Source organism: Mirounga leonina, unplaced genomic scaffold, assembly GCF_011800145.1.
Source record: "Mirounga leonina isolate KUSES-001 unplaced genomic scaffold, KU_Mleo_1.0 Mir_94, whole genome shotgun sequence".
In the NCBI taxonomy this organism is placed as follows: domain Eukaryota; kingdom Metazoa; phylum Chordata; class Mammalia; order Carnivora; family Phocidae; genus Mirounga; species Mirounga leonina.
This window is the reverse complement of record NW_023270855.1, coordinates 42806750-42818756: the sequence shown is the minus strand read 5'-3', so window position 1 is coordinate 42818756 and position 12007 is coordinate 42806750. Positions and strand designations below refer to the sequence as shown.

At 62.4% G+C, this 12007-nt stretch overlaps 1 protein-coding gene across 2 annotated transcripts in view; it reads right to left on the bottom strand.

The window, feature by feature from the left end:
* Positions 1–310: 310 nt before the first annotated feature.
* Positions 311–12007, bottom strand: part of SCAP (SREBF chaperone) — a 67167-nt gene continuing 55470 nt past the window's right edge. Inside the window, exons 7-23 of one of the 2 annotated variants that reach the window (XM_034998138.1) lie at positions 11216–11388; positions 10702–10828; positions 9067–9179; positions 7994–8088; positions 6678–6776; positions 6310–6528; positions 5099–5475; positions 4394–4582; positions 4109–4310; positions 3920–4035; positions 3311–3836; positions 3119–3204; positions 1649–1731; positions 1386–1552; positions 1152–1232; positions 748–954; positions 311–666 (exon numbers count right to left, since the gene is read on the bottom strand). In XM_034998138.1, coding sequence (XP_034854029.1) covers positions 421–666; positions 748–954; positions 1152–1232; positions 1386–1552; positions 1649–1731; positions 3119–3204; positions 3311–3836; positions 3920–4035; positions 4109–4310; positions 4394–4582; positions 5099–5475; positions 6310–6528; positions 6678–6776; positions 7994–8088; positions 9067–9179; positions 10702–10828; positions 11216–11388 — 3106 coding nt within the window. In that variant the 3' untranslated portion in view covers positions 311–420. The remainder of the gene's footprint in view (positions 667–747; positions 955–1151; positions 1233–1385; positions 1553–1648; positions 1732–3118; positions 3205–3310; positions 3837–3919; positions 4036–4108; positions 4311–4393; positions 4583–5098; positions 5476–6309; positions 6529–6677; positions 6777–7993; positions 8089–9066; positions 9180–10701; positions 10829–11215; positions 11389–12007) is intronic. The other variant, XM_034998139.1, reaches the window with a different exon arrangement.

Genomic DNA, 12007 nt, shown 5'->3' with positions numbered 1-12007 from the left:
AGCCCCAAGCACCGCCTGAAACGTGGTGCCTTCAGTGAGCTTGGGTGGGGCTAGGCGGTAGGAGGACCATGGGGCCGCACTGGGCTCCCACGCAGCTGAAGGGTTAAGGAGACAGGCCCGCAGCTCGGGCTTGCTGGGCTTCCCTGCCTCGTAACCGCCCCTGTGCGCTGAGCACGGCCCTTGCCCGGAGCGACTCGCGCTCGCCGAAGCATGTGAGCAAATGGGGGGCTCCCGGGCACAGGGAGGGCGTGTGGCAGGGGTGCAGCAGCTCTAGGGAAAGATGCAAGTGGCTCAAAAGGCCCGTGGCAGATAGGATTAAAAAAAAAAAAAAGTTTAATATTACAGTCACAAGGCAGGACAGGACAGATCAGAGACAGCTTCCGGAAGACTCAGCTCTGCACCGCAGCTCCCGCCCCCTGCTCAGTCCAGCTTCTCCAGCACGGAGGGCACGTACACCAGGCTGAGCTCGCTGCCAAAGTTGCAGACGATGGCGGCATTGTCCAGCACCAGGATCTGGCGGGTGGGCTGGGCCTCACTGTTCTTCCCCAAATAGACGGTCTGTAATAGGTCCCCGTAGTTGAGGTCCCAAAAGGAGACACAGCCCTGGCCGCCAGTCACCAGCAGGTTGTCAGAGATGACCCCCAAGCTTGCACCACAGCCCAGGTCCTGGAGGCAAAAACAGATCAGCTCGGTGTCCCGAATCCCTCCCTAAAACACCAAGAATCCTGTGGCCCCCGACCTGCCCACCTGCTGAATGGAGTAGAGCTTGATGCCGGTGCTCCGGTCCCAGATGCTGATGAGGTCATCCAGGCCACTACTGATGACGCAGGAGGTGGTACAGGTGAGGGAGGTGACGTCCCCACGGTGAGCGAACATGTGGCTGACCCTGCTGCCGGTCAGCACATCCCACAGGCAGATGGCCCCATCTTGTCCTCCACTGGCCAGCACCATGGTCTAGGGGAACAGGCCCAGGGGGGCTGGGTCACTGGGGCAATACCTCTGTCCACGAGAGTGTCCCAGTGCCCTGGGGAGTGGGGGTCCTCCCGCTCTGCTTCCCAAAAGGTTCTGGGGGCCAGTTGTCCGGAGTCCAAAACAAAGGCCATGGCTTGGTACCCTGGCACCCCACCCGCGGCCCCCGGAGGCTCCCTCACCTGGTCAATGTACACGGCTGTGATGGCCCCCGAGTGGCCCTGCAGGGTGAAGAGGCAACACGAGTCCTCCAGACGGAACACCTGGGGCAGGGGTGGGCATCAGTTCTGGTCCGGGGTGGCTTCCCAGTTCCATTTTGGCCAGGAAATCCCTTCTGTGCATCCTCTCCCTGGCTGACCCCGAACGCTCGCCAACCCGGGCTAGGCCACCCCAGCCCCCACAGAGCCAACCCTCACTCTCAGCGTGTGGTCCTGGCTTCCGGTCACGAGTCGCCCAGCCGCAGCCTTCAGGGCTGTGATGGGTTTCTGGTGTGCACAGGGCACGGTGTGGGTCAGGCGACAGGCTACCGTGTCACTGCTGCTGTACACAGGGGACGCGGGGGAACTGCTCCGCCCTGGAGTCCCTGGAGACAAGCCAAGTATGCGGTCTCTGCGGGCAGCCGCCGCACCCCCCCCCCCCCCGCCAGGTGCAGGCACCTGCCCAGCGCAGGCCCTCTGACCTCGGAACTGCAGGGGGCTGAGGGCAGTGTGGGTCTCCAAGGAGAAGAAATCTAGGGAACCGTTGAGCCGGGCAGCCACAATCCTGGAAGAGAAGAGTGGCTGCTGGTGGCTCTCCCTCAGAACACCCGGGCTGGGGGCCGAGCACTGTGGCCACCTGACGGGTCAGCTCCCCTGGGCAGATGGGAACAAACGAAGGGACCACGGCCAAGGGGCAAGCACAGGTGCTGCGAAACATGCTGAAGCCGGGGGACCCAGGCTACAACTCTACTCCGCCTCCGTTTCTCTATCTGTGAAATGGGGACAACTACCCACCTCGCAGGGTGGTCACGAGGGTAAAAAAGTGGCACCTGGAGAACAGGTAAGACTGTGAGTTGAAGGCCCTCAGAGCCTGGAGCTAAAGGAGGGGCTTCTGAGGAGAGAGACGAGCCCCAAGGGGGCTGTGTGTTGGAGCGGCAGGAGGCACCAGGGTCTCTGGCCTCAGAAAGCAGCTTCGATCCAAGCACCACCCACTGCCCTGCCTTCTTCACTGCCCAGGAATTCCTAGGTAGAGACGGGGGTATTTGCCAAGGGGTCCCAAAGCCTTGAAGTGAGTGGAGTTCAAAATCTTCCTCCAGCACAAGGCATGTCTCCCAGCCCTGAACCGGAAGGGCCCAGGCCAGAGCCTGCGAAGGTGCCCTGAAGGGGGAGTGAGGAGGGCGAGGAGAGCCCACAGTCACCAGGAGCTCTGAGGGCTGGGCGGACACCCGGGGGCTTTCCCTGAACCTGAGAAACCAAGCAGCAGGGAAGAACTTGGGAGGAGGGGGAGGAACCCGCAAAGGCGGCCAGGCTCGGGGTGGGGGCTGGGGGTGTCAGCCAAGGCCCGTGCAAGTGGCCTCGCAAGGGCAGAGAGGACAGCTGCAGCCACCAGACCCTGAGCGCTGAGGGCCAAGGGCACCCTGCCCCCCAAATAAAAAGGCTCCGGCTCTAGCTTAGAAACTGGTGCCACAAACGGTGGGGACCCCAGAGGGCAGAGCCAGCATGGGACAGCTGGGGCAGGCGGGTGAAGTGAGGAGCAGGAGGCCCCGGTCGCAGTGAGACCTGGGTCTATCAGCCAAGGGCTCGGTTGGCTGGGCCCCCGGGGAGCACCCACAGCCAAGGAGCACACCGAGGACGGAGGCGAGCAGCGTCCAGCATCAAACACGAAGGTAAGTTTTAAACAGAAGGTTCTGCTGAGAAAGCATTTTTCGGTCACTGAAAATGCAGCCAAGACCTGGTTAGGTCTACGCTGATGGACTTATCCGGGAAACCCTGACTCTGAAGGGTAAGAGGGAAACCGAGTCACAGGGATCAGGGGCCTATTCTAAGTGCTTCAGTTGTCACCCCCCCCCAGGTGTGGGGCTGAGTACTGAGAAGGGCCATCAATCACGTGGTGGGGAAGGACCCAGGAAGGGGACTTTTGCAGAGAGGCCGGGCAGCGCAGCTCCTCTCACCTTTTGTCCAGGAACACAAGGGCCGTGATGCCCGAGGTCACCTCCTCGCTGCTGCAGCGCAGTGTACCCTCGATGGCGTCCCACACCTGCAGGCCCAGAGGCCGTGAGCACCTGCGGGCCGCCAGGCCCCCCAAACCCGCGCATGGCCGGCCCTCTGCCTACCCCCGCCCTCCCCGCCGGGGCCCTGCCCACCTCCAGGCGGCCGCTGCTCCGCCCCACCACAATCAGGCTGCCCTGCAGCTCCAGGCTCCAGATGGAGCCGTCTGCGCTGGGGGCCCAGGCCAGGCAAGGGGAGCCCTTCTCGGGAGGGCAGCCCCCCTCGTCCTCGGGGGTCAGGGGGGGAGGCCCGGGCCCCGGGGAGGACGGGCGCAGGGCTGGCGGGCGGCCGGGCGCCAGGCCATCGTCCTGGTACACGCGCTGCACCAGGCGGCTGAAGTCGTAGCCCGGGCCGTCGCGAGCACGGCTGCAGCCCGCCCGGTGCCGGGGCTCGGGCTGCGTGGGTTCCGAGAGCCTCGGCTGGGCCGAGAAGTTGGTGTCGATCAGGCAGGTGAGGTCTGGCTGGTCCCCGAAGAGGGCAGGCGGCGGAGGGCCCCGGGGCCGGTGCCGCAGAGGAGGGCTGTCCCCGGGCTCCTCCGGGCCCCCCTTCCCGCTGTCGGACAGCCGTTCCCAGCTCTCCTGAGCCTCGAACGCGCTGCCAACGCCACTGTCGCGGCGCTGCCTGCCAGGGGCCAGGAGGACGGAGTGAGGGCACAGGACGGACGGGAGGGGGAGGGGGAGGGCGGGGAGGGGGCGGGCACCTACCCCAGGCGCGGGATGCGCGTCAGGCAGTCCCCGGTCTGCGCGTCCCACACACACACGTGGCCCGCCAGGCAGCAGCTCACCAGCAGCATGCCGTCGCTGGCCAGGCACTCGATGTCCTGCGCGAGGGGGGCGGTCAGCAGGGGCTCCGGCCCCGCCCGGCCCCGCCCCCGGCCCCGCCCCCGCACGCACCATGAGGTGCCCGCGCAGCACCAGCGGCGCGATCTCGGTCTCAGGCGGCGCGTAGCCGTAGTCGTCACAGGGCAGCTCCCCGCGCCGCCGCCGGCCGGGCCCGCCGCCGGGCTGCCCGTAGTTGCGCGGGCAGAGCACGCGGTAGAGGCACAGCAGCAGCAGCACGAGCGCCATGCCGGCCGCCAGGCCGAGCGCCGCCACCCTGCGCGGCCGGAGCGTGGTTAGGCGCGCCCGCCCCCTCCACCCCCTCCCCCTCGCCCAGCCCCTCCCCCTCGCCGGCCTCACTTGTACAGGGTGACGTCCCCGTGGGCCGGCGCCACGCCCGGCGCCCTGGGGCCCGCCTCCCAGAGCCCACCGGGCCCGGGCCGTCGCGGGGGCCAGGCGCTGCGGCCGTCCTGAGGGTGCCGCCCCTCCAGGGCCTCCCTGGGGTTCAGGCGCAGCGTGACCGGGATGACGGGCAGCAGGCTGATGTACCTGGGAGCCGGCGGGGGGGGGGGGTTGTCAGTGGGGTGCCTGCAAAAGGGCCCCTCCCCACTTCCCACTGGGACTGGCTCAACCTGCTCCACTCCAAGCCCACCCTCTGGGGACAGGCTTCCCAGCACTGGGGGTGCAGAGCCAAGGCCCTCCCGGCCCGGCCCGGACACCCAGCCTTGCTCTGTGATGTGCACCCAGCGCCCAGGGAGACACCACTGCATGCGGGCTGCCTCCGCCGCCCGTCCTGGCATAGACTGGGTGCCGGCCAGTGGGCTGATCTCCTTCGGGCTGAGGGGCTGGCAGCGACCTGTGACTTCCCAGGGCTGGGCCCAGGGCGACTGTCTTGGGCTGTGGCCGCCTGGAGCACCGGTTCCTACCTCACAACCCTATGGGTGTTTCTTTGGAAGGAAATGCAGAATTCAAAGCAATGGGTCTCCCGCCTGAGGGGGAAGGGACGCTCGGGGGACAGAGAGCTGACACCAAGCGGGAAGGCAGCAGCTGGCACAGCCCACTCACCTCTTGGCCAGCGTGATGTTGTAGTAGCTGAAGAGCGTAGGCCAGTGGCGGAAGGACAGCTTCCTCCAGAGTTCCTCATCCTCGGGCCCCCACGTTACCTCCGGGACAGGGCTGTCATGGGCGCCCTCTGCTGGGCCCCCAGGCTCAGGCGGCTCTCCAGGCAACGTCTGGTTGTCCGGTAACTTAGGGGCATCAGGCGGGAAGATGGAGAAGGCAGGGTCCGGGTGGCTGGCGGGCAGCACGCCACTAGGCACAGGCATGGGAGTCAGGGCGCCCTCGCCCAGCGGGCTCTGTTCTGTCACCTGGGCAGCAAGGTAGGTGCGCAGCCCTGCTGGGTCTGTATACACCAGGATGCCGATCCAGATGACGGTGCCGGCCTGCAGAGGGGCAGTGGGTGCTCAGCGGGGCCTCTGGGTGCTCAGCAGCCTTGGCCCTCGTGCTGGAAGGAAGCAGCACGGGGACCTCAGGCCTGGGGGTGGGGAGAACACACAGGCCCCAATCTGTCCTCCCTTCTGCCTCTCCAAGTCCTCCCACTACCACCTGGGCCAATTGCCATTGGAAGGACCTAGTTCCCTTTTCATGGTCATGGTTTGGGGTTCCCGGCCTAGAAATACAAAGCGCACCTTTAGCACTTCCCCAATCCCCATCTATCAGCTGGGGCCAGAAAGCAGGCACCATTCCCACGGACAGCACGGCCAGAGGGACCGGCTAACTGACCTGCTCCAGAGTCAGACCTGCCCACAGGTCCTCAGGGGGCCTCAGTCTCGCTCCCTCTCCCTGCAGCTCCATGGGGGTGCCACTGCTGGCCAGGAGCCAGCCCTGCTCCTCCCCTTCCGCCCAGCCCAGCAAGTGAATGATTCAGCCAGCATTTTCTGACTCCTGCACACTGTGTGGCAGGGGAACCCTGACTTAGGGAACCAAGGTAGTTCCATCCTGGAGCACCCCATCAACCAGGCTCGTGTCCTGGGTCCCTCTAGGGAGATGATGACTCTTCTACCCCACGCTCCTGGGGCTGCTTCTCCCAGGGATAGGCTTATCAGCTCAGAAGCCACCAGGATCTGGGCAGGAGGGTATGGTGGGCGGCTTCCCAAAGCCAGGCTTCCTGGGGCCATGAGGGCCTGAGGAACATCTCCCACCTCCAAGGCAAAGTGCAAAAGTCCAGAGGGAACGGAGTGCTGGCCCTCAGAGGGCAGGGCAGGGGTGGCAGGTACCATGATAAGGCGCTGTGCCAGGCGGGTGCGGGCCAGGAAGTAGATGACGCGCAGCCTCTTGGGGAGCCGCAGATTTCGGAAGGAGGATGGTTGCAGTGTGATGGTGTGGGGTGTGGAGGGCCGCACAGCCAGCTGCCGCTCGAAGCGTGCTGGCCGCCCCACTGGTTTTGCTGGGGGCAGGCAGGCCTCCGAGGGCAGCCGCTTGTTCAGGTCCGCTAGCTGTGTGTAGGGGCGGAGGGGCACAGTGGTTAGGGCTCGAGACTGCTGTCCAGCAGCTGCCCACGACCGAGATCTGCACCACTCTCACCCCGAGATGCCCTGAGGCTGGCCAGGGAGGGAGGTGGGGGCAGGGTACAGCGCACTCCTACCTCCATCCGGCGAATGTCAATGGAAAGGACAGTGGTGAAAAACAGCATCTGAAGGAAGAAGTCCGACACCAGGCCCACAACGGCAAAGAGACAGAACTCCTGGAATTAGAGCAGATGAGGGGACACGATGACATCACCGCCCAGCACCTGAGAAGCAGATCCCTGCCTGCAGGCACTTCAAAATCTGCAGGACAGTGGCGGGCAGAGCCCAGCAGAGAGAAAAAGTTCTGAGTCTGGGAGCAGCCAAGGTTGGGGGGGGAGGGCGGCCCCCACCAGGGGGCAGCAGAGACTCCCCCACTCACCTTGATCCAGAGAAGGTGGAAGGGTGGGTGCTCTCCCTAAACCTTCCAATCCCCCTAGAGAGGAGGGCGTGATCCCACCTGAAAAGCTCTGAGCCCCACCATCCCGCTCCCCGCAAAGCTCTCCCCCACTGATCCTTGGGCCCTGCTTAAGTCCCGTGACCAATGCCTACTTAGAGCCCATGACTGACCCAATGTCAGGACTCAGATAGCTTCCTGGCCAGTGACTGCACAGAACCAAAGGAGGGAGAGAGAGCAGGAGGGAATTAATTTCTGCCCTGAAACTGAATACGGGTAGTGTCTCTGCTCCCCAAGCTCTATCAACAGATGGAATCTCCTCAGATTTCAGCTTTCCTCCCATGCCCTTCACCACAGCTTCCACTCACATCTGGGGTAAGATGAAGGACCCAGCTCGTGGTGGCACAGGGGTCATGGCAGCTCTACTGTCCCAAGGTGGCACTGTGTCCTGCAGATGCCCTCTGGGTCACCCTATGTTCTCTGCTCACCCCCACAACTCAGCAGGCCTGCCAGCTCTAGGGGAAGGCAGAGGAGGACAAGATGCATGGCTCCCTTCCTGCAACCCCTCAAGCAGTGGTCAGCAAGTCTGCACTCTGACTCAGCGTAGGTCCCCTCCGGCTGCTCGTAGCCCCACAGCTGCGTGGGGGCACTTGGCCAAGACCAGGAGCCACTCGGAGCAGTGGCCCTCCACTGGGGGGAGGGGTGCGTATGTCTGGAGGCTGCAGATGTGGGTCAGGGCTAAGCCTAGGAAGGAGGAAGGGACCAGTGCAGGGGCCCCACAGGGCTTGTGCCTGAGAAATGAGAAAACAGGTCTGGCTGGAACTGGGTGAGAACTTCTGAACCAGGCCTGCCAGGAGCACTCTGTGCATGGAACACCATCTTGGCAGCAGAGGTCCCAATGCAAGGGTGTCTGTGTTGAGAGGGGTACACCCCCCACACAGCAGGGGAGCTGAGCAGCTGGCTCCACACTCACCCAAGGGGCAGGCCTTGGGGCCTTACCTGGATGGCGGGCACCAGGGTGAAGTAGCCAATGAGGATGATGCCCAGCTCTGTGGCCATGTTCTTCATGATGGACCAGCTCTCACTGCTTAGGCCTGCAGAGGACAAGAGGGCCATGGGGCCAGCACATGGGAAGGGTGCCCAGCCTTCTGAGGCAGCCATTCCACCACAGTGGCCCAGTGCTCAGGACTCTGCCAGCGCCCAGGCTCCAGGTGTTGCCACCACCGCAGAGCTGTCGCGGGAAGGGGCTGGAGAGTACAGAGGAGAGCTACAACCACCATCAGAGGAAGGGAGAAGCAGGGTGGTAAGATGAGCAAATCCAAGGGGAAAGCCGAGGGCCACCCACTCTAGCACGTTTGGCCTCCATGTACCGTTCAGTCTGGTCTGCACGGGCCTGCCCACGCATGGCAGAAGGCCCGAGCGATGGAAGTGCTAGCTGTGTTCTTCCTCCAGCCCGGCCCCCAGAGCAAGCCCTGCCGGGTAAGGGGCCATGGCCCCTTGTGTCCTCGGAGCCCCCCATCTAGGGCAGGGCCTGGCCTCTCACAGAAGCTCATGAAGGCTTGTCCAGTGAGCGAACAGCCTGCCCTCGGCCCTGTTCCCACAGACTGGGGGTTAGGAGGAGGAAGCGCAAGAGTTCAGACTTCTGGGTCTAGGCTGTCTGCCCACTCTCCTCAGCATCCCGATCCCCACCTCCTGGCACTGAGGCCCAGGGGCCCTTTGTGGCAGCTGTGGAGGCAGCGTCTCTGAAGGGACCAGCCGCAGGAGCCTGGGCCGAGTGCAGGAGGGTGAGGCGGGAAGAGAAAGCACCAGGTGCCAGTGTGGACGAAGGGCCACTGAACACGAGCCCTGGAGCAGAGTTCAGCTGTGTTCTTACTGACACATGAAACAAGACAAAGTCCAGTCCAGCAGTTCTGTGGTTCCTCAGGGCATGCGCTAACAAGCCCCCAGGGCCTGATGGTCCACATCATGTTACACTAGAGGTCAGAGCAACGGCGATTTCTGGGGCCCCGTCTCCTCCACAGCAAGAAGCCCAGCACAGAAGGCCCCCCAGCACCCCCCGGCAGCCACGTTACCTTGGGCGATGCGCAGCTTCACCTCCAGGTCCACCGGGGTCGAGACCACTGACTTGGTGAGCACCAACACGTTCTCTAACCCAATAACCACCACAAGGTAGGGGAAAATCTCGCTGGGGACAGAGAGGGAGAAGGTGAGGACAGTGCTGAGGAGGGCCCCCAACACATGCTGGTTCTCCACAGGTTTGGGCCCCGGGAAGACTGTGGGGTTTGCGGCCTCTAGTGGGAGGCTGCTGAGTGACTTCCAGAAGCACAGGGCAGAGCCCCAGCCTCCTCCACCCTACCACACAGGGCCTCTGCCTGCACAGCTTCCAGCTTTCAGGCAGGCCTGGAAGCCCGGCCAAGGGGTCAGCACGCACCCCGGCCTCCACGTGCGCAGCACACAGTGGCTGCCAGAGCACCGCTCTCCCTGTCCCTCCCACACCGGACTCTGCTGGACAGAGCAAATGGCCGGGAGCCCTCAGCAGCACTGCGGGCCAAGCCGTTGGGACTAAGTAGACGGGGGAGGAGAGGAGCCTCCGCGGAGGCCGTGTGGAGAACTACGAGCTCTCCAGGGCCCACCTGAGGCCCGCACTACCGCTGAGGACTATGAGAGACAAGGCACACCGGCTGAGGTGTACCTGCCGGGATCCCCGCTGCGGGCTCTGAGGAGGGCACAACAGCCCCGGGGGAGGGGGTGTCAGCCCCGTTGGGTTCAGGAAAGGAAGCAAGTGTTCCACAAGCAAGGGAAGTAACAGAAGACACAGCATCGCTGCTCCCGCAACCAGCCCAGCCAGCCCCGGGAGGGGATGGGCCAGGCGCTCAGCGACCACTAACGGCCAGGCCAAGGGCGGGCAGGGGGTGGGTGTAGCCAGAGCCGGGGAGACCGAAGACAAACATGGGCCGGGGCTTCCAGCCCAAAAGTTGGAGAGAAATGGCAAGAGAAAGCACACATCAATGGAAAGGTGGAAAATTAGAGTGTGCTTGTGTCTTTTAAAAAAACTCCAAAATGACCTATTTTATTAGTCATTTAAATGTTTTAGTAGTAAAAAAAGGGAAGAAATATACCTTTTTTTTTTTTTTTAAGATTTTATTTATTTATTTGACAGAGAGATAAGAGAGAGAGCACAAGTAGGCAGAGTGGCAGGCAGAGGGAGAGGGAGAAGCAGGCTCTCCGCTGAGCAGGGAGCCGGACTCGATCCGGCTCGATCCCAGGACCCTGGGACCATGACCTGAGCCGAAGGCAGCCGCTCAACCGACTGAGCCACCCAGGTGCCCCGAAATGTACCTTTCTTAACCTCCTACCCATCTGTGCCTTAAACCATCAAGGAGCAGTATGCATGTGTATATATATGAACACACATGCACGTCCACATCCACTTACAGACACACACACACGAAGGACAAGGCCACATGTGTGCAGAAACCCACTTATATACACATATACAACCCCACCTGTATACGTGTTATATGTATACACAGATGTACTATACATACATGAGTATGAACGCAAACCAGGTAAGTTAAAGGTAAAAAATGTACCTCTTAAATGTCAAGATAACAACGCAAAGATACAAGGTACCAGCAAGCATCCAGTCCCGGGCAAGCCCAGAGGCTCTCCGGTCTGAAGCTCAGTGGAGCCTGGTGGGGACCTACCCGCCGTTGAGGGTGGGTGTCAGGCCGAAGAGTGTGCAGAGCCCCACGGACATGAGCAGCGAGCTGAGCACTGTGACCACGGCAGCCAGAGCCAGCCCCCACTTGGACTTGACCATGTCGATCTTGCCTGGAGGGCAGAGAGGGCACATCAGGGCGGCATCTCCCCCAGACCCTGACACACCCCGGCCCTTTGGGGCTTATCTCCCAGGAGTAGAGTGAGGAAGGGGTGGCCCCTGGTTTAACCCAAGAAAAGGACAGCCATGCAAACTTCCCAGTCTCAGAGAAATGGTGTCTTTTGGGAACCCTAACCCAAGAAGGGTCTTTTCCTGAGAAGCCAGAGAAGGCCTGGACCCACCCAAGCCTGAGACTCTGCTGGAGGATGAAGCCCTGGCTTTTGTGACCGCTGGGCATGTCTGACATCTCTGCCCAAGCCACCTCCAGAAGCAGGGAGGCAGGTGGTCCGGAATGCCCATTTGGCTTGGAGAAAGCCCCAGCCTCCGTGCTGTGCACCTACGTGTGGAGAAGTAGATGTAGGCAAACAAGATGATGTAGGTGGTCACGAGGGGGATGAGTTCGGCGATGCCAATCTCCTCCTTGAAGTGCACGTGGACCAGGCTCTCCGCCCGCAGGCTGCAGTTGGGGCTGGGGTGCAAGAGCATCAGGCGGGCCCGCAGGCTGCCCAGGAACCTGCTCATGGAGTGGAGTGGGGTGGGGTGGATGAACTGTCCCTCTTGGGCCAGGGGCAGAGACAATCCCTGGAAGCAAGGCCAATCAGGGCTGCCCTCCTCCCCATGTTGGAGGGAGCTTTTCTGTGGTGTCTGAGCTTCCCCACAATCTCCAAGGGGCTTTGGAAGAATGACAAAGTTGTCTCAGGAGCTCCCCCAGCCCCTTCCTCAACACCCCTTTCCTGATCCATCATAGCACTCTTGAGTGCCCCAGGCCCAGAGAGCCAATCAGAGGCATCTCCGGTCCTCTCTGCCTTGGTAGGGAGCTGCCTGCAGCACTTTGCTGGGAAGGCCTGAGGCCACATCGGGCTCAGGAGTCACCAGCTGGGGACTCCTACCAGAGGCTCAAGAAAGATCAGTGGAAGCACCAGGACATTGAATTTGCCTTAGTCCCCTATTCTTTTTTTTTTATTTTTTAAATTCAATTATCCAACGTATAGTTAGTCCCTTATTCTTAACTAGGCCAGGTCACGTCATCCCCGCTCAAATGTGAAAGCACAGCATCCTTCAGTCTAAGGGAAATAAACATTTCAACTGGAGGCCTGAAAACTGCAAGTTCCCAGGGGGCGTTCTGGGCACCC